Below are 22173 nucleotides of genomic sequence, written 5' to 3' on the forward strand. Positions count from 1 at the left end.
TGCCCTTTGTAACTTCTTCTTGCCTAGACAAAGTTGTTAAAATGCAAGAGGGAGATGTAGTTGTGAATTATTTTCATTTGTGGCTTTGCCTAGAAGCCTTTCCTTCATTGTTTCAACTGGTTTTCCTCCCCATGCAATATTCGTAGGTCTGTTTCTAAGCAAGGACTGTGACTAGTGGGCCATGAAAACTACCTAGACTTGGCAGACTGGGCTGTATCATGTTCACCCTCTAACATGAGAAAATCTGGCATGGCAATTTTCCTGCAGGCAGTTCAATACTCCTCGTAGACGTATTGAACAGTGACTGAGGAGGAAGTCTCTATATCTCCCCAGCATCTACAACTAGTAGATCATGAACTAGTTAATTCATGATCTAAAAAACAATTAAATATTCCCAAGACCACAAGAATTATCATAAAATGATTTAGCTACATTTTAACTTATCCAGTATTATTGGTGGGGACTGAAAGGGTCTTAAGAGTTAGGTTTCACTCACTAGTACTAAGTACTTGAAAATAAATATGACAGCTTGATGCTGGATGGCTTACCTGTTCCTTATCCTTCCTCCATTATCAGCACCTTCAGGTGTCTCACTACAGATCAGAATGGCCCAGTGCTGTCTTATCTGCTGAGATCTTTGCTATTTTTAGTTCATTAAACACAGAGTTAGAGGATGTTTAAGTTCTTATTTAACTCTTTGAGTCAAATATAGATATTTTGCTGCTCAATATTATTTGCTCCTCCTAATATTGAATAATATTAGGAGGATATGAAGAAAAGAATGAACTGTTTCTCAGCCTTGGTTTATCTGTTGTATAAGGCCTTTTTTCTTTGTAATACAAATTAGCAAATTTGGGAATCATTTTATATATCCTGATAAATTGGAAAAGGATCTCTTTCTTAATGCATACAGCTAACCCAACAATTACCAAACTTGGATAAACAAACAAATGAGAAAAGAACTCGGCTAATAGGATACATTAAATATAGAAGATGAGAATCCATTTTTTATTTATGTGTTTTGGATGGGGGAAAAGCCTAGGAAGATTTCTTCTAAATTGTGTACAACTCGATAAATGTGGTGAAGTGCACCCAAATTATAGCCTGTTAAAATTGCGATTAGAAAGACTAGTGAGAAATAAAAATAAATTTGTTATTCCATAACTTACTACATAAATTTCTTGTGTATCCTTGAACATAAAACAAGGACTAAGGTACAAATAGGATACATTTCCTAGACTTGTTTGTTGTCAAAAATTTTGCCCCAGTTTGCTATTGTTTTCTTAAACAGACTTAATCTAAATACAAGTAAAAATAAGGAAATGAATTTCAAAATAAATGTGAAGGCAATAATCTAAATATTTAGAGTTTAGTTAGGAGGTTCTGTTACTGAGATATGTACTGTACTGGTGTAGTTGACATATTATAGTATGTGTAGCAAGAAATGGAGGATTGCTGATTACAACTTTATGTGAATAGAATTAGAAGAACCTGATTTTCTTAAACCAAGTTGAAGCACTTTTTAAATTATATTATGCATTTGCTTTGAATAGCTAAAAACATGTATCAGAAACATGAACTTTAAGACTGCTAAAACATGGGGGATTCTTCACATAAAAATGAAAGAGAAACATAATTTCTTGGAGATTCTTGCTGTCTAGTTTAAAGATGTTTTAAGTGACATTTTAGTGGCTGAGAAAGTATTCCCAGTAATAAGTGTCGCTTTTGTTTCATTACAACTTTTCTGCTTGTCAGTAATTTAAGCAGATTTGTGGCAGTGTTCAGTCTTCTGGGATTAAGAAAACTCAACAAAATGACCACAACAGATCTAAAATGCTTCCTGTTTTATTATTGTACTCTTTTGATCAATTCCATATCTCTCTGAAAAATGACTTGTGGATTCTTCTGGCTTTTTAAAAACCAGTTGAATTTGTGAGGACAAAGAAGTATTGATAAACTCTGGACAGGTGTAAGGAAGGGTTCTTTCTCATGACTCTTAAACATGCTGTTTGAAGTATAAATTTAAGACTTAGAAAGTAAACTCCTGTTAGTAAAACTTGACTGTTTAAGAAGGGAATCAGATGAAATGACAGATGCACTGTCTTATTTAAGGCATCCAGTTTAGCAGAGAAAGTAACTGCCCCAGAATTGTAGGTATAAGGATGGCTCCTTTTTTTTCTGAAATGAAGAAACTTGTCCTAAGTGTTGTTCATTATCTCTACAGCTGGAGCTTCATTAGCAAGTGCCGTTAGAATAACCAGGGTATTGCAGCAGCAGAGAAACTAAGCGCCTTAAGCCTTTGAGTAACAAAGAAAATAAAAGAATTCCTGTATAACATGCCTCCACACTTATCTGTGTTCTGTGGTACTGTTTGTGCTGAACCAAAGCATCTGCTACCTCAAGTTAAGAGAGAACAAACTCAACATGGCATGAAATTACTGCACTGCCATTCACATTCATTAGAGTTCTATTGTTGCCAGCTACAGGCATGACTGGCTTTTGCATGAATAATAAAATGCTGCTTTGTGAATTTTACTTTAAAACATTACAAGACACAGTACTCACCTTGAGCCTGTGTCAAGTGTTTTCAGGAGTGGGTTTATCTCCTTTAGTGGCTTTTCTAACCATAATAGGGTGACCAGTAAGTAGTAGTCAGAAGTTAGGAAGAAGTATTGTATGAGGCCTTTGGAAAGGGCATTGTGTTAAATCAGTTTACCTCATGTTTAAAAACTAGTATTTATTGTGCCTGGCTAACTGTTAAAGATATTAAAATTATTGTCATTTGGTAACCATCGTAATAATTGATTCCGACAAAAATCGTGAATGGATACTAAAGTTAATGGATCAAAGTTCAGTGAGGAATAGGATATTTGCACAGTTACAAAGGGAAAAAAATAGTAACTTTATAGTGGAGAAACCTGGCAGATACCTCATTCAAGTGATTAAAGTTATCAGCAGTAATGAGACATATTGACATTATATGCTTCCTGAGATGATGCACTGAGAAAGCATCAGTTCTTTGTTGTTTCTGTCAAAAATGGGTAATCTGAATCTAGTTATGAGAAAACACCAAACCCAAATTAAGGGCTAGTCTTCAAGGTAACTGGCCTGGTCTGTGTATTTCAAAAATGGCAGGCATGAAAGACATGCCAAATAACTTCTAGATTAGAGAAGACCAAAGAGACGTGACAGTTGAATACAATGTGTTATCTGAAGTTTTCCCTTTTTCGTATTTCATTGACATTTTTCTCTTCTAGTAGCTAGATACTGAAGTAGTATATTTAAACAGAAAAAAAGTACGACTAATAGTTTGAATATAGCAATATATCAGTGTCCCCTCCTATTTTCTAGTTTATGTGGATTTTAATCAGTATTGCAGATTTGACTGGGGTGTGTGTGTGCGTGTGTGCGTGTATGTGAGATACAGGGTCTCACTGTGTTGCCTAGGCTGGTCTAGAACTCCTGGCCCCAAGTGATCCTCCTGTCTCATCCTCAGCCTCCCAAAGTGCTGGGATTAACAGGTGTGAGCCACTGCACCCTACCTGGGTTGGTATTTTTTAAGCAACAGTCATGAATGTTAGGTCTCCCGGCCTACTTGAGTTACATATGAAGCTATTGAAAACTCACAATTGCCTGTAGTCCCAGCTACTCAGAGGGCTGAGGCAGGAAGACTACTTGAGCCCAAGAGTTCCAGGCTGCAGTGATCCATATTTGTGCCACTGCACTCCAGCCAGGGTGACGGTGAGACCCTGTCTCTAAAAAATAATGATAATAGATAATACTTGTTTTATCAAAATTTTGGCCAATGGAAGAAAGTGAAGCCATCGTGTTCTTAAAAAATACTAGAATACTCAATAGAGATAGCACCATGTTAAGGAAAAAAAAATACTAGAATACATAATTTCAGAGTTTCATGAGTACTTAGAAAAGGAAGTAGTGATCACTAAAATGAATCCATAAAGAAGTTTGATATGGTTTTTAGACAGATATGTAGATAATAGGAATTTTTATTTTCAGGAAAGCAATTCAATGAGTGTCTGATTTCCTGAGTGATTGTAGTTCATTGAATGAGTAACTGAATATCCATACCCAAGATTAATGATTGAATGTCAGTCTTGTTGATGATTTCTAGTATTGTATCTGTTGCAGAGATCTATTCTCAGTCCTATTCTAAACTTTAATTAATAACTTAGAAAGAGACATTAATGCCACATGAATCAATTTTTTTTTTTCGTTTTTTTAAAATACAGAGTCTTGCCGTATTGCTCAGGCTGGTCTCAAACTCCTGATCTTGGGCAGTCCTCCTGCCTCAGCCTCCCAGAGTGCTGGGGACACAGGCATGAGCCACTGAGCCCAGCCTCAAATTTTAAAATGACACAAATTTAGGAGGAATAAATACTCAGAGCATTGGATGATCAGAACAGGGGCTGAACGAATAATAGCTGAAAATGTTAGGCAGGAATCTAGCCAGATAAATTGGACAGAAATAAATTCTACCAGAACAACCAATCTTAGTATGATAGGTAGAAGGAAAAAAAAAGCTCTAGGTTAGTTAATTCATGGAAAATCAATTTGCCAAATGACCAATTGGCCATGTATACTCAATTTATTGGTATTTATTTTTTCTTTCTTTTTTGTTTTGAGACAGAGTCTCGTTCTGTCACCCAGGCTAGAGTGCAGTCAAGAAACTTTGGCTCACTGCAACCTCCACCTCCAGGTTCAAGCGATTCTTATGCCTCAGCCTCCCAAGTAGCTGGGATTACAGGCACCCACCACCACACCCAGCTAATTTTAGTATTTTTGGTAGAGACTGAGTTTCACCATGTTGGCCAGGCTGGTCTCAAACTCCTGGCCTCAGGTGATCCACCCACCTTGGCCTCCCAAAATACAGGGATTACAGGCGTGAGCCACTGAGCCCGGCCTGATATTCTTTTAACTATTTGGTTAATATGTATCAACTGGGTTCAGCCAAAAAAACAGAAACCACATTCCTATTTCAAACATAGGGAAATATAATACAGGAAATTGGTTATATAGGTATTAGAAGGCTAAAAGGGGCGGGTGGAGGGGGACACAGTTGTTAAAGAGATAGTAACTACAAGAAGCAACTACCACACTAAGAGTTAGGAAATAAAAGGGATGAAGTTATCATTACTTGGGAGCTAGAGGGATCCCTAAGCTGGCACCCAGACTTCTAAGGAGGGGACATTGTTCAACTGCTACTTATATTGAAATCCATATTACTAAAAGATGTTCATATACATAAGATATCAAAATATTTAAATTGTGTTTGAACATGTCTTCCCTCTCAATGTAGTTCTGAAAATAAAGCATAAAACTAATTTGACTTTTATCAAATTAATGTTATCTATGCTGCTTCTGTATGTTTGTTTTTTCCTGTCTTTAAAATGGCTTTACCACTAATACCATAAAGTGACTTCTGAAAGAGTAAGTGTTTATATAAATTTAGACAGGGAATTTGTTTTTTAAAGCATGGCAGATGACTTGGGTGACCAAACATTCTCTTTAATTGTAAGTGTGTACTTTTTTATCTTTCTCACTGACACCTTAAGCTTCATTAAGTGGACTTAATGTTGAGTGTTTTAAGATAAAGATATTGTCATGATCTGAAACATTGGAAAACAAGGTGTGGAACTGATTTCTCTGTTTTTTTTTTTTTTCCCCCTTCTCCAAATACTGCTTCTTTAGGTCAGTAACAGATCCAAGAGACGGAAAGAGAGTAGCACTCAAAAAGATGCCCAACGTCTTCCAGAATCTGGTCTCTTGCAAAAGGGTCTTCCGGGAATTGAAGATGTTGTGTTTTTTTAAGCATGATAATGTAAGTGAAATTGGTATTTGGGGGAAACTATTTCCTAAGCCTCCTGCATTCAATTAGTAAAGAGCAAATGAGAGTTTAAAAGGGCACCTATAAGTAAAATTTGGAAATTGGCTACAGTTTTATGCCAAAATGTGAAAACAAATAAGCGCACCAGTGAGGTTATAGGAGAATAGTTATTGTTAGGTTTTCAATTCATGCGTTCTTATTGGAAGAGATGCACACACACAGAGTTTTCTAAGCTGTAGTCTTTCAGTGCTTTGCTTTCCTTTTATATATACTCTTTATGTCTCTCTATGACTGTCTTAAATTTTCACTATTGAGATTAGTGGTTTTCAACCTTAGCATATTAGACACACCTGGGGAGTCCATTTTATGAGCATTTTATTTGAAGGTTTGAAAATTACACTATGAATTATATGACATGCAAAGCTCTAAACCTCAAATCAGGAGTTTCACATTGGCTTCTGGAATGTGGTGTGCACTCTCATTTGTCAATCTGAATGTCTTTTTTAATTCTAAGAATACAAGCTATTAAATATGTTTAAAGCCCATAGAAAAGGAACATGTATTTGTAGGGAAAATAGGTTATTAATAGAAACTACAACCAAGGTTTTTATTGAGGTGCTTGGAAACCTGAGACAAATTGGACCCTTTTTGTGACTGAACAACGAGCAAGTGTAAGTGAATTCAAGTGAATTCTAAGATTTATTGATTGACAGATAAATATTGATTGATGCAAAGCAAATATTGATATTTAGCCAAGGAATAATACTAATATTCAACACAAAAATAGAGTGTAGTGATTTATGTAGTGAGTGATTTAAGTGGAAATAATTGACCCTTGATTTTAAGTGCTTTATCTTTATCTCGTAATATTTTAAATCAGATTAAGTTAGAGATGTGGGAAACAGTTTCTCCTTTAAAAACAGTACATCCCTTAAGTTAACATAGGCTAGCTTATTTTTGGCTGTGTTTAGAGATGTGAAGACTTACAGACAAATAGACTCGTTGTGTTTTGACAGAGCTTCCCTTCAACTAATCCTGAATTAAAAATTTGATACATGTAAAATTTACCTGGAGGTTGCCAGCATTAGAATATGTTTTCATTTTCATGTGAAAAGAAAAACTGCCTCAAATTCTTTATATAATACTCAACCTATGCTATTTTAATTGCCATAATAAAAACTTATCAGAAAAAAAAATTATGATTTCTTATGAGTCTGAGTGCTTGTTTGCACAAAAAACTTGAGAACTTTGGCCAAAAGTTTGGTCTTACTTAAGAAGCAAATTTGCAAAAGTTTGAGGTATTTGTTAAAACTGGAGTACTAAACTTACCATATGGTTTACTCGAAGCTCCTTGGTTTGACATATTTCATTTTATTGATTATTCCTCTTGAAATTCTCTTGCCTTAATTTTTTTTAAAGGGTATTGCTGTGTTTTAGTCAATTGGAACTGCCTTGCAATGTGCTTGTTTTAATACATTTCAAAATACCACTTGAAGCCGGGGACAATGGCGGCATCTGTAATCCTAGCTACTCAGAAGGCTGAGGTGGTAGGATCACTTGAGTCCAGGAGTTCAAGACCAGCCTGGACAACGTAACGAGACTTCATCTCTAAAGAAGAAAGTTTTTTAAATTAGCTGGGTGTGGTGGCACAGATCTGTAGTCTCAGCTATTTGGGAGGCTGAAGCAGGAAGATCACTTGAGCCAGGAATTCAAGGTTGCAGTGAGTTATGATCACCCCTGCACTTCAGTCTGGGTGCAGAGCAGGACTCCATCTCTAAAAGAAAAACCACAACACAAAACAAAATACCACTTGAGTTACTATTTTACTACCAATTCCTCAGATTTTAGAAATAATTTAGAATAATGTCTAGTTCTTTATTTCTTGACCTTACCTTAGTGTGTCACTTCAGTATCAAAGAGTGCAGACCTTCTTTCATTGTCAGAGACTCAAGTAAAGGTATCCATGATGAAGAAATATCTCAAGGGTGGCATCAGAAATTTGCTTACTAAGGGCCGGGTGCAGTGGCTCATGCTTGTAATCCCAGCACTTTGGGAGGCCAGGGCAGCTGAATCTTTTGAGTCCAGGAGTTCAAGACCAGCCTGGGCAACGTTGCAAAACCCTGTCTCTACAAAAAATAAAAAATTAGCTGGGTTCGGTGGCACACGCCTATAGTCCCAGCTACTCAGGAGGCTAAGGTGGGAGGATCACTTGAGCCTCTGAGGCAGAGGTTGCAGTGAGCCAAGATCACGACACTGCCTGGGCACAGAGCAAGATACCATCTCAAAAAAAAAAAAAAAGAAAGACAAAAAAGAAATTTGCTTACTAATGATATCAATGGCTTACTATATTCAGACCAACCTTGGCCTCTTCTATAAAGGAGGGGTGGTATAATAAACTGCTGTTTGTCTAGTTGGTATTTTTGCTCAAGACTCATTCCTAATAACTAATTAAGTTACAAAGACAGTGTCAAAGGGAGCAGTGTAAGAAAAATAAACTGAATTTGTGAAAATCGCACCAATTAAAACACACAAGCAATTCTAATATAGTTTCTAAGAGCTGTGCTTTAAAGTCAGAACTAGGTTTGAATTTTGGTTCTACTGTTTTTTACTGTTGCATCTTGGACATTAATTTCTCCAAGCTTTAAGTTTTTTCATTTTCAAAGCAGGCATGGTAAAAGCAGAAATAACTGTATATGATTGTTGTAGAAATTAAATTTTTTTAATGCGTATAAATCTGCTCAACACACACACAACCACTATTTGGAGCTGCTGAGCTCTATCATAGAAGAGTGCCTGTGACATCTGTGAAAGTGTTTAAAAGTGAGGCACATAGTTGAAGATGGCACAGCACCACTATTTTATATATAATGGATCTCTGCTATCTCTGAGATCTATTTCCAAAAGGATCTCAGGGCCAGCATACCTAGTATGTGTGGAATGCCAGTCTAAGAGACAACTGGTATTTGATCTAGTTAAGGCAGCAAATGTTTATTTATTGTGTCCTATGTAAGGAGTGCAGTGCTAGGTCATGTGGAAGATACAATAAAGACTTAAAACACTTCCTTTTTGAAGAGGTGTGTTTAATATTGCTGTGTGTCAGGAGATACGCTAGATGCTTTACATATATTAATTAATTTACTCCTTAAAAATCTTGTCAGATAGAGCTTGTTAACCTTACTTTGTGGAGGAGGAACCAAAGGCTTGGAGTTACGTAACTTGCCCAAGGTTAAGGTGGCACAGACTGGACTGTAAATCTGTCTTGCTGTAGAACCCATATTCATTAATTCAGTAAACATTTGTTATGCACATCCTATATGCCTAAGCTACATTAGCTTCTGGTGTCTTTATCTTCAAATAGTTGAAATTATTTTCATAATGTGATAACTACTATGATAAAAGTACTATGGGAGCGTTACCTGGTTAAACATTAAGCCAGGACAGCTGTGTGCATAGCAAAGCTCTGGACAACCAAAACCTAGAAATGTATTCAAAGATTCCCTGGAGAGGGGTGCCTTAAAACACAGATTCGTGGTTCTTACCTTACACCTACTAAGTTGTAATCTCTGGGATTGAGGCCCAGGTATCTGTGATTTTTTAAAGCTTCTCAGGTTTCAGGCGAGTACCATAATATTAAGAAGAGAGAAAAATTGTTGTGAACTTAGAAACTCAAAGATGCGCCAAACACAGAGAAGAAAAATCTTAATATGAGCCTTTTGAGAACAAGATTTGATTGAAGCAGAAAGGAATGTCATGACAAAAATGGCATTTAGAAAGATTTTGGTCATTGTAGGAAGGTTGGATTTTAATTTGGATGACTTTTTATGTGTCAAAGAATAGTAACAAAGCCTGAGAGGCTTTGGATTTTCTTTTGAAAGGAACCTTCAAAGTCACTGTATCAAATTCATTGATTTCAGGTGATCTGACTGAATTTTTACACACATACACACACACATCTGAGTAGCTACTTCGCCATCTTGAAGAACACATTCACCTTGATGAAGTAACTTCGGAAACAGAAATGGGTTTAGCTTTCTAAAAATTGGTGTTTAGGCTTATTACTAGTATCTATCTGAGCTTTTGTAAAATCTGGCAGAATCTTCTGTCTACCCACCTATGCATTTGTGCTTGTGTGTATATACATGCATAGTTATCATATGATCAGCAGGGAAAGTGATGATTTAGGTTTTTTGGATCTTTGAGATGAAAGCTATGAATCCTCTCAGAAAAATGCACATATATATACAATTTTAATGTCATTTTAGGCTTTCACTTGTCCTCTAAAGCCCATTTAGAGCCCCCTTAGGGCCTGTTGATTCCTGCCAAGAGCCCCTGTGACACAAGTCTTGGACGTTTTTCTTGTCTTTAGACAATAACACTAAGTACACAGTAGGCAGCCATTCTACTTGAAGAGTGAGTGAGTGAATGAAAGTGACAGAAAAAAAGAAATCTAAGGGCCTGGAATGATAACTTCTGTGATCTCTCTCTTGGGGTTACTTTTTGTTGTCCTAGTTCTGGAGTGCTCCAGAGAGGGCTAGAATGAGACAAAGAAACTTCATTCATTTTCCTTTGTATAGTCTGACCTAACTCATACAACACCCCTTTGGGTTCATAAGTAGGTTACAGAATCATACAATATGGGAAAAACAGATATGGCCTATCTCTTAATACAGACATGCTGTTCAGACATTGGTAATACTAAGTGCTAACTAATAATAACTGTTGTGCTGCTAAGGAGTTGGAAAAAGCAAAGGATGCTCTAGGGGTATGTTACTTTTCAAAGAATTTGGTTTTGTTTGCTGTGTGCCTAAAGTTTGTGGTTCTAGGCAGATTACTGTCACATTTAAAATAATACAGTCTCCTGTGTTCATGGATTGGAAGACTCAATGTGATTGATAGGTCTTTTCTTCGCAAGTAGAGCTATACATTTTAGTGTAATCTTAATCACAGTCCCAGCAGGGTTTTATGTCTATATGTGTATGGAAATTGACAAATATCCTAAAACTTATGGAAATGCAAAAGATCTAAAATAGCCCAGACAATCTTAAAGAAGTTAAATAAAGTTAGAAATTCATACTACCAGGTATTGAGACTGTTGTCCGATATTGAGACTGAATCCAAGGAGCAACAGAAACAGAAAGTTTGTAAACTGGCGTACCACATACATGTTCACCTGATTTGCAAGAGAGGTGCCACTATAATCCAGTGGGGAATGGATGACCATTTCAATAAACAGTTCTGAGTCCATGATATATCCATATTTAAAAAATTAACCTTAGCCGTATACCATATACATAAATTAATTCAAAATGGATCATACACTTAAATATGAAAGGTAAAATAATAAAACTCCTAGAATAAAACATAGGCAAATATCTTCATGACTGAAATAAGCAAAGATGTCTTAACTGGACAGATAAAACAGCCATAAAAAAATTGTTAAATTGGACACCATTAATGTTAATTTCTGTTAACATTAATGTTAAGAACTAAATGTTCATCAAAAGTTAAGAGAATGAAAAGACAGACCTCAGACATATATCCAATAAAATACTTATTTCCAGATATATTATGGGCTAGAACAATTTTTAAAATAAATATTCAGTGTTTGAGGAAGACAATTAGAAATAAATGTTTTACTTGATATTTTTCAGACTGAATTATATATCTAAATATCATATATAAAGAGCTTCTATAATGAAGATGTTTTGCCCAAAGACTTAATGAAAAATTTCACAAAAGAGGATAACATATCAAAGTGTTCGAAGTCATTATTCATCAGAGAAATGTAAATTAAAACGACATTGAGTTAACCCTATGTACCCAACAGACTGGCTGAAATTAAAAAGACTGACAGTACCAACTGTTGGCAAGGACATAGATCAACTGAAACTCTAATCCATTGCTAGTGAGAGCATGAATTTGTAAAACTACTTCAGAAAACTGGCAATTTGTGCTAAAGCTAAATATATACCTACCCAATGACCCAGCAATTCTATTTAGTATACACTCAAGAGAAATTAATGCATATATTTACCAAAAGAGTGTACAAGAATGTTCGTAGCAGCATTATACGTAATAGCTAGAAATTGGAAACAATATGAATGTATGCCAACAGCACTCTGGATAAGTACTTTGTGATATAGTCCAGTTGAATAACAGCACACTACATATCACCAAAAAGGATAAACCACTGATTCATACAGGAACATGAATGAATCTCACAGGCATAACAGTAAATGAAAGAATCTATACACAAAAGACTTTACTCTTTATTATGCAGTTTGTGTAAAGTTCAAGAACACACAAAATGAATCTTTGGTGACAGAAGTAAAAACAGTGCCAGGATGGGTTTTGACTGAAAAAAGGGCAAATGGGCCGGGTGCAGTGACTCATGCCTGTAATCCCAGCACCTTTGGAGGCCGAGGTGGGTGGATCATGAGGTCGGGAGTTCGATATCAGCCTGGCCAACATGGTCAAACCCCCTCTCTACTAAAAATATAAAAATTAGCTGCGCATGGTGGCGCATGCCTATAGTCCCAGCTACCTGGGAGGCTGAGGCAGGAGAATCGCTTGAATCCAGGAGGCAGAGGTTGCAGTGAGCCGCGGTCATGCCACTGCCCTCCAGCCTGGGCAACAGAGCAAGACTCCCGTCTCAAAAAAAAAAAAAAGCAAAGGAGCTAAAATGCCTAATTTCTTAACCTGGGTGGTATTTACATGGAAATATGTGTGTATATAAAAATTCATCAAGTTACAGTCAGGATTTGTATACCTTATGCTACAACTCTATAAAAAAAAATAATAATAATAATAATATAGTCTCTACCGTAAAAAACTTAGAATCTAGAATCTATTGTGGGGAGAGAGTGAGAAAAGAGTAGCTCCTTTGCTAAATGGGATTTAACTGTGTTCCTTATAGGTGTCTTATTCTTGTCTTTGAGTCTCTGGCAGAGTAGAAACTCAATAAATGTTGATTCTATGAATGAACAGATAAATTTCTTGTCTTTGTAGTTAGGATTGAGATTATTCACAGCAATTAATTATTTTATTGATAAAGGGCTGACTGAAACGAAGCTATTTTCTTATGTAACCAGTTTATAGTGAATCTTCTAACATCATGGAGGTTGAAGTCCTAAAAAGCAGCCAACATAATGAGCTTTTATGTTTCTTAAAAGATTTGTGAAATGTGCAGAGACACTGTTAAGAAATGTGTTTGGCAATGACTATCATTTAAAGACGTAACTTTAATTCATGTTTTAATTAGACAAGTCTGCTTGCGTTTTTTTGTATTTGAAATCCTTTGAAGAGTGTGGTATTTGAGGATATTTCAACTCTTTACAAGCCAAAGTCTTTACAAGCGTCCACCTATTTATATCTTAAGGCTAATCTCATGTACTTTATTCCCTCAAATATTAGTGGGTTTTATAGAGGATCTCCAGCTATTTAAATGAAGTCTGGAGTTTCGAACTCTGCCACTATACCTTCTCACTTACTCATTTACGTGCTTTTGAGATTCCTAGATCATTACTGATCTAAATACTGTTTTTACCACCTAGAAGCACTGTAGAATGCCATCCTCTGATAAACATTTTGGAGTAGAAAGAGCAGGAGGATAAAACAACAGGCGTTTAAAAAAATTCCAGGCATAGTTTAAAAGATTGTACCTTTCGAACTAACAATCACAGCTAAATGCTGTAGTGCAAATGTCTATCCCTATTTTATATGGCTTTTTTACAAAAGGCCTCATCAAATATGGAGTAAGAAAGCCTCATTCTTCTCTATCAAGGTTTAAAATGTATGGTTGTCACTTTCTTCTAGATAACCTCTAATTATAGCAGATAGATTTGAAGTGTAAAATAGCATTGTATAATGGACACTGTCACTCATTGCATTCTGTTTCCCCCTTAGACAGGATGTGTGTTGCTCAGATACAGAGTTTAGAGTCCGAAAGATGTCAAGTAAAACACTAATTTCTAACTGCCTTCCTCAATTGTCAGATATTCATGTTAAAAATTGTTCTGGTACATAATGAGAAATTTATGTGAATTTATTGGTTTAAAAAATATAGCTGGCTAATTATAGGTTTAAAAAATACATAGAAATGAAATAATGTATCTGTCATATGAAAAAAATTACTCTTCAAAGAAACTGGAAAATCCCTTATTTTCTGTTTATACCAGAATTCTAAATATAAACATTTTAATTCAAAAGGAAAGATAGATATTCCTTATAAAAACATCTAAACTATTTAAAAGCCTCTAACTGGCTTTAGAGTGAGTGAAGAATTTTTCATTACAAGAGGCTTTAATGCATAAAATAAATTTTTGCTTAAAATTTATAGTGAGAAATGCTTGACTGAAACAAGAATAACCTTTAAAATGAACCAGGTTTCTTCTACACATACATTGCAAGAGGAAACGAAAAAGAAATGGTGAAGAAACCTTTAGATTATCAATCATACTATGTAAATCTTATTTAGCTCTTGATTTAGACTAACAAACTGCTTTTTAATATGAGAAAACAGGAAATTTGAGAACTGGATATTTGATGATGGTTTTAAACATTTCCATTTTAGATTTGATCATTGTAATTTTAAACTTTTTTTTATTAGAGATACTGATTATGACTGAAATAAGTTTGGTATATGCTTGAGAATTATATAGGGAGAGTAAAGGATAGAGATGAAATAAAAATGTTCATGTGTGTGAATAACTGAGGCCAGGTATTGATTACATGGGTATTCTTTATACTATTCTGCCCACTTTTATATGTTTGAAGTTCTCTATAATAAAAAAAAAATTTTAAGCTACAGATCATAAAATTTTAACTAGTACCACACAATTTATTTCCTGTTAAGTAGTTTCTTCCATGTCCTTTGAGCTTAGTATTTCTCATTAGCTTAGCAAGACAGCTGGGAGGGGATTTGTTTGTTATGTTTTGATGGCAGAAGTTACACAGGTACTACGCTGCTTTTATAAAGGACTTGCGTCGTAAAGTCTTTTTTCCTCTCCCTAGTGACTTCTTACAAAAATCTTGAAATAAAATCGAAAATGCTTAGTATGATTTAAAGAGACTTTGTGTAGTGTATTTCATACCTTCCTCTTCTACTTTATGTTAGTCTCTTTTCTTTCTATCCTCTATATTCCATAAGCACTGGATTTTCTGTTTCTAGAATCTGCCTCAGGGTCTTTACACTGTCTGCCCATTGACCAACTCCTACTCAGCCTTCAAATTCTAGAGTAGTGTTACCCAGGGAAGCTTTTTCTCTCTACCCTTCTTTACATTTTTCCTCCAGAGTAATAGATGTTGTAATTACATATCTGTAACTATTTGTTTGTTTAGTGCTTACCTCTTCTGTGGTTGTGAGAGCAGGGATGATGCCTATTTTGTTCAACAGGATAACCTAAAAGCTTAGTGCTTGACAGGTAGAATGCACATAGTAAGGGTTTGTTGAACAGAGGAATAAAGGAATGAATGATAGATGTGGCTCCTCACACTCTTAGAGTAACATTGATTCTTTAAAATAGGACGTTTATTTCAAAAACTCTCCTGTGCAGGGATTTTGGTAGTGTGTGGTGTAATCCAATTGCCTCTGTCATTTTGTAAGTCTTTTGGATAGTAAGTTTACAAATCCATCTTAATGTTTAGGACTATGTTTCTTGACAGATTAAATAATTTTCAGTGGGCAATTGTAACTAAGCTTTAAATCATTAAAGAGTTGTTAGTATTTACTTGCTCTTATGTTGAATTTTGTTTCCTTTTTAGTTCTCTAAATTTGACTTTTTTTTTTCCTTTTCTCAGGTACTCTCTGCCCTTGACATACTCCAACCTCCACACATTGACTATTTTGAAGAAATGTATCCTAACCAGGGAATGTGAAAGAAGGGGACAATTTTTAAAATTAATTTGTTCTTCTAGCACCTTTTGGGGTTCATGCCTTCAAGTATTTTAAGTCTCATCCTTGCAGAAGTGATTGAGTACCTGGAACCAGGTAATTTTGAAATCCTAAGTGTCTGGCAGAGCTCAATATTATCAACATATTCTATGTGGTGATGCCACAGAACAGAACATCTGAAGAGATATTTAATCCCCACACAGCCTGATGAGATAGATTATTACCATCCCCATTTTGCAGATGAAACCATTGAGGCAGCTTTGTTGTAGTAGAACCCAGGGAAGTGCTTTTACCACTATGCAACAGCTGCCTGTCAGTTATGAGAGCAATACTGCCCTTTCTTATAACACTTGGGGTAAGATAAAAATTATAGAATTAATGTAAGTTAAGTTGTCTTATGTTCCTTAGAATGGTGGTGGTCGTAGTGGTGATATTGACCTAATAACCATTACTTATATAGTTTTTATCAGATGCCAGGCACAATTCTAAGCTCTTTACACATATGTTTAATTTAATCCTACAAACATCCTCTGGGGAAGGTATTATGATTATTCCCATGTTACAGAAGAGGAAATTGAGGCACAAAAGGTAAGAAATTGACCAAGATCACAGAGCTAGTAAGTGTGGGGATGGAGATTTGGTTCCAGGTATTCTGACTATGTAGTCTTGCTTTCAGCCCTTACCTATGTGATTCTCAGGATACAGCCCTTAACGTTCTCCTGTTACTACTGTTAATGTTTAAAAATAGTATGTTAGACATTGTGAATAATAATGAACTATAAAATAATGATAAAATAATGCCTGGTGATAGCTCCATGGTAACAATAAAATAATGCATGGTAATAGCTCCTGGGACTATGCGTGAAAAAAACTGAGACATAAGTTAACCTCACTGACATTCCTGGGCAAAGTGTCACCAGTTTCCATTCCGCATTTAACTTGGTAAAGCTTTAAATAAAAGACAGGAAATCCTAAGTCATTGATTTTGGTAAGCTCGTGATAATGCAGTTTATTCAAACTCTAGGCTTTTTTATTAATACTTTAGACCTATGACTCAGAATGGAAACCCATGTAATAGTGAGATACTTTTTCTGATTCACCAGTGAGGTAATGCAAATCTCATTCTTACACAGAGGGTAGGTAATTCCATATGAGGTTGTTATCTTTGATAACTTCCTGAGAAAATAGGAACAATTAAGAGCTTCCCAAGATAACTAAGCTGGCTAAGGATTTGGGAAACCTTATATGGTAATAGAATTGTCACTGATCAACACTGCTGGGATGTTTTGATCTTTTAAACCAAAAGCTCTTGAATGCTAGTCAGTCCTCCATAGATGTGAGACTGCATCCATGAATGGAAAATATTTGAAAAAAAATAATAATAAAAATAAAAAGTAATATGGCTGGGCACAGTGGCTCACACTTGTAATCCCAGCACTTTGGGAGGCTGAGGCAGGGTGGGCAGATCGCTTGAGCCCAGGAGTTGGAGACCAGCCTGGGCAACATAGCAAGGCCTTGTCTCTACCAAAACTACAAAAAAAAAAAAAAAAAATTTGCTGGGTGTAGTGGCACATGCCTGTAGTCCCAGCCACTCGAGAGGCTGAGGCAGAAGGATCAGCTGAGCCCAGGAGGTCTGTTATTCTCATGGTTACAGTTTATTATAGCAAAAAAGATACAGACTAAAGTCAAGAAAGGAAAACAATTTAGAGAGTCTGGCATGAAGTTCCATTTGTCCTTTCCCAATGTAGTTGCATGGACAGTGCTTAATTCTCCCAGCAATGATATATGACAACATGGGCAAGTGTTGCCAACCAGGGAAGTTTACCTGAGCCTTGGTGTTCAGGGTTTTTACTGTGGGTCAGTCATACAGGCATGAAGCACCCATGTGAGTGACCTTAGCTGCTCAGTCTCCAGCCCTCCTTTTTCCCTTCCCCTCCAGAGGTCAAACTAATACAGCATAGCCCAAGGTCCAGGCAAAGACAGGTATTCACCATGTATCATATTGTTAACGTAAACTATCTGGCATGGCCAAAGCCCCAGGTATACTAAGATACTATTATCAGGTGGATATTGCAGTGACCTAAGGTTATTTCCCAAAAGTCCGGGGCCAGTCTTAAAGACTTTTGGAATGGGCAGGGTTTGGACAGCCCAGGTCTGCTGAGTTAACCCTTTACTGCACATAGGCCATATGTGAGGAAGGAATGTTTCTGTGTAAGTTAATTGGTGAATATGGATATATTGAATAAAAGCCAAATATATTTAGGTTCTCTTCATTGAACACTTAGTTAATTCATTATATCCATTTTTTACCTGGATATAAAGTACCATTGGTACTTGGTTTGAAAACTGTGTATGTGCTTCTGTAAGATAAGAGTTCTCAATCACTTATTATTATTGGCCATAATTTAATTGAGTCTAGGAGGTGTTTGATTCATCATTATTTCAAATAACAGAGGGAAAGTTAGCATAGTTATGGTTTAAAACCATGAGCGATATAGGTGGCTTAGTAGCTGTTGGTAGCAAATTTCAATCCATTTCATCAGTTAGAATGTTTCTTTGAAATTTTCCTCCTCAAAATTGTTCATAGATGTTTAAGTAAAGAGCCTTTGTCATAAAATATTCATGGAACCCTCTGGTATACCATTTACTTAAATGTTTTACTTTATTTCATCCTATCATATCACTTAATTTTTTAGCTTCAGGTTAAAAATTTGACACATTACTCTCACAGTAATTAACTGACTACAGATGGAAAAATCAAATCTTTCAAACCTAAACTTCAGTAGTCTTCTGTTTTCTGCCTTATACTTCTTAGCTATATGTAGAAGCATGCATAGAAAAAAGGTAAGCATTTTCCAGTAATGGTGTCGATTGGAAAAAACTGAATCCTTTTAACATAAAAAGGAATCATACCTATAGCGGCCACAGGATTATAAAGACTTTTTAGGAAGGAAAAAGCTAAAAAGGAAAGCTAAAAAGGAAAAAACTTTTTAGCTTGGAGTACAGGATACTGAAAAGTTGTATTATAGAACAACTATCAGATGAAAATGTAAGAAATACCTTAGTTACGTATATGCTCTGCCTTCGCTGCTGATTCTTTTAGTGTCCTAAATGGGAAAGTTTTCTGTGTCCTTTGTTTTGTTTTGAGATGGAGTTTCACTCTTTGTTGCCCAGGCTGGAATGCAATGGCACAATCTTGGCTTACTCCACCTCCTGGGTTCAAGAGATTTTCCTGCCTCAGCCTCCCAAGTAGCTGGGATTACAGGTACATGCCACCATGCCTGGCTAATTTTGTATTTTTAGTACAGACGAGGTTTCACCATGTTGGCCAGGCTGGTCTTGAACTCCTGACCACAGGTGATCTGCCCGCCTCGGCCTCCAAAAGTGCTGGGATTACAAGCATGAGCCACTGTGCCTGGCCATGTGTCCTATGTTTTTGATACAAATAAATTGGTTGTAGCCAAAGCAAAAAAAAAAAAAAAATTCCTCAGTTTCCTTACTCTCTTTTTTCTCCTTGAAAAATAAAAAACCTATTACCTAAAACATAAAAATATTAAAGATTAATAGGACCTCAAGTTACTATATGAATTCAGCATACTATATTATCTATGTCAGCAGCTCTCTCTGTACTATCTCCGAAATACGGCACACACATTACAAATGGTTTTAGATGTTTTTTAATTTGGAGAATTATTGTGTCTACAGATTTTAGAGTAGGTAATATTTTGAATTTTAAATAAGTGATCCTGGAATTATGCTTTTAAGAAACTATTTTGAGGTCTGTATGAAGTTCTGTTGTTTTAGGCAAGTTCTTAGTATATTGTTATACATCTAATGAGTTTTTTAATACTTAGTTGAATGGGTCAGTACATCGAGTCAAAAATATATTTATATTAAGTTGTGAGGGAAAATAAATAATCCTAAGTAATTATCCACTGTACATAAAGTACCACATCATTATACTTTTTCTAAGATTAGAAAAGTTGGGATATATATTACGTATTCCAGTTTTAATAGACAAACATTTTAAACCAGCAGGTGCTTTTAAACCTAATATAATAGTGAATATAATTTTAGAAAATTTGAGTTCTATGTGCATTTTGATATAATCAAATGTAAGAGTATCGGTGTATAGTGTCATGCAGTTAATCATGTATTTCCTAAAGAGACTGAAACTCTAATAAAATTATTACATCAGTGCTTCCCAAAAATTTAGTGTGGATTTTGAAACACCATGCATTTTTAGATAACTTCTTGAAGCAACAAAAAAAAGTCAATATCTAGACTGTAAGTTTTTGTAAATCTGCCTACAGGGTTCAACAGATCTGGGACAGACAAGTCAGATGTGAAAGGAGCAATAACTTCTATCATGACCTCTGTATCTTTTAACTTTTTGTCTTCATAGTTTTTAATCTATCTAGGAAATATATTATTTAATAATTTTAAAGATTATGTATTTTTCTGAGCTGATGTTTTAGCTTTTAAAGGATTACATTTTTCATTTTGTACTTTTGAGTTTCTATTTGGAAATCTGTGTGAAAAGAGTTTGGTACTTAATTACTTTGAGCCTACTGAAATTTAAATCAAGAGAAACCAGTTCTAATTGTTTGATTAGAAAACGGAATTTATTATGCTTCAGTTTGGATTCTGGATGCTCTACAATGCACATTTACAGGCCCTTTCCTAGAAAGCACTAGCTACCTACAGGGTTGGAAATAAAAATTTGGTTTGGTTTGGGAAAAGCTTATTTTTGACTTAAAGCATAACTTAGCATTTTATGAAGACGAACATGGGTGGTGTGAGTCTTATATGCTAGAAGCAATTACATTCTAAACTCAGTGGAAATGAGAAGTCTAGTGGAGTGTCCGTACACAGTTTGTTGAGACGGTCTCAGATTTTACTTGATGTTCTGGCACAATTATTGTGAGGTTCTCACTCTCAGAAGTGTCACTGTTTGTATGATAGGTTTTGCCTGTGCAGGCAGTGTTTTAAGTAGGAATCTGTTGTCATAAAGACTGAGGAAACCTATGTGTCCATTGCAGCCAGTAAGAGTCTCTAGTGCTTTGAAACAGCTGTATAACCCTCAGGGAATCTTAGGAGTCATTGAGGCCGGGCGCGGTGGCTCAAGCCTGTAATCCCAGCACTTTGGGAGGCCGAGACGGGCGGATCACGAGGTCAGGAGATCGAGACCATCCTGGCTAACACGGTGAAACCCCGTCTCTACTAAAAAATACAAAAAACTAGCTGGGCGAGGTGGCGGGCGCCTGTAGTCCCAGCTACTCGGGAGGCTGAGGCAGGAGAATGGCGTAAACCTGGGAGGCGGAGCTTGCAGTGAGCAGAGATCCAGCCACTGCACTCCAGCCTGGGTGACAGAGCAAGACTCCGTCTCAAAAAAAAAAAAAAAAAAAGGAGTCATTGAAAAACTAAGAACAATGGAAACAAAATGTATATATGCTTATGTAAGTGTACTCTTTCTTCAATAATGGTACTACTAAGGACCAGAAATTTATATCCTGGGAGCTTTGAAGATTCCCATATTGTAAGAACTTCCTGTTCATTTATTCTGTAAACAAGCATCAACTATGTTTCCAGATTCAGGACATTCTGTCTGTTTTATTGTTACATTACCAGTACTTAGAACAGTGCCTGACATAAAGTAGGTACAAAATAAATATTTGGTAAATGAACCAATAGATGATTTCTGGTCCAGGTTTATAATCTAGTGGAGGATACAGTCACATAAATAATGACAATAATATAGGTTGGAAAGTATAATGATAGAAAAGAACTGGCCAGGCATGGTAGCCCATGCCTGTAATCCCAGCACTTTGGGAGGCCGAGGTAGGTGGATCACCTGAGGTCAGGAGCTCAAGACCTGTCTGACCAACATGGCAAAACCCTGTCTCTGCTAAAAATACAAAAATTAGCCGGGTTTGGTGGCGTGTGCCAGTAATCCCAGCTACTCAGGAGGCTGAGGTGGGAGAATCTCTTGAACCCAGGAGGTGAAGATTGCAGTGATCGTGCCACTGCACTCCAGCCTAGGTGACAGAGAGAGCCTCCATCTCCCCACCAAAAAAACAAAAGAACCAAGGTATCCTGAGAGCACTGGGGGGGTTCTCATTTTTACTCTCCCCCATTTTAGTTTCCCACTGAATTACTAGAAAAACATTTGATGATTTAAAACAAAAACAAGCCGGGCGCGGTGGCTCAAGCCTGTAATCCCAGCACTTTGGGAGGCCGAGACAGGCGGATCACGAGGTCAGGAGATCGAGACCATCCTGGCTAACACAGTGAAACCCCGTCTCTACTAAAAAATACAAAAAATTAGCTGGGCGAGGTGGCGGGCGCCTGTAGTCCCAGCTACTCGGGAGGCTGAGGCAGGAGAATGGCGTAAACCTGGGAGGCGGAGGTTGCAGTGAGCTGAGATCCGGCCACT

General features: G+C 36.4%; 1 protein-coding gene across 1 annotated transcript in view; it reads left to right on the top strand.

Annotated features, from left to right (window-relative positions):
- The window catches only part of NLK (nemo-like kinase), a 156525-nt gene that overhangs the window by 76319 nt on the left and 58033 nt on the right, over positions 1–22173 (top strand). The window contains exons 3-4 of the mRNA XM_011940755.1: positions 5710–5839; positions 15644–15699. Coding sequence (XP_011796145.1) covers positions 5710–5839; positions 15644–15699 — 186 coding nt within the window. The remainder of the gene's footprint in view (positions 1–5709; positions 5840–15643; positions 15700–22173) is intronic.

This window comes from Colobus angolensis, unplaced genomic scaffold (assembly GCF_000951035.1).
Source record: "Colobus angolensis palliatus isolate OR3802 unplaced genomic scaffold, Cang.pa_1.0 Scaffold193, whole genome shotgun sequence".
Classification (NCBI taxonomy): Eukaryota; Metazoa; Chordata; class Mammalia; order Primates; family Cercopithecidae; genus Colobus; species Colobus angolensis.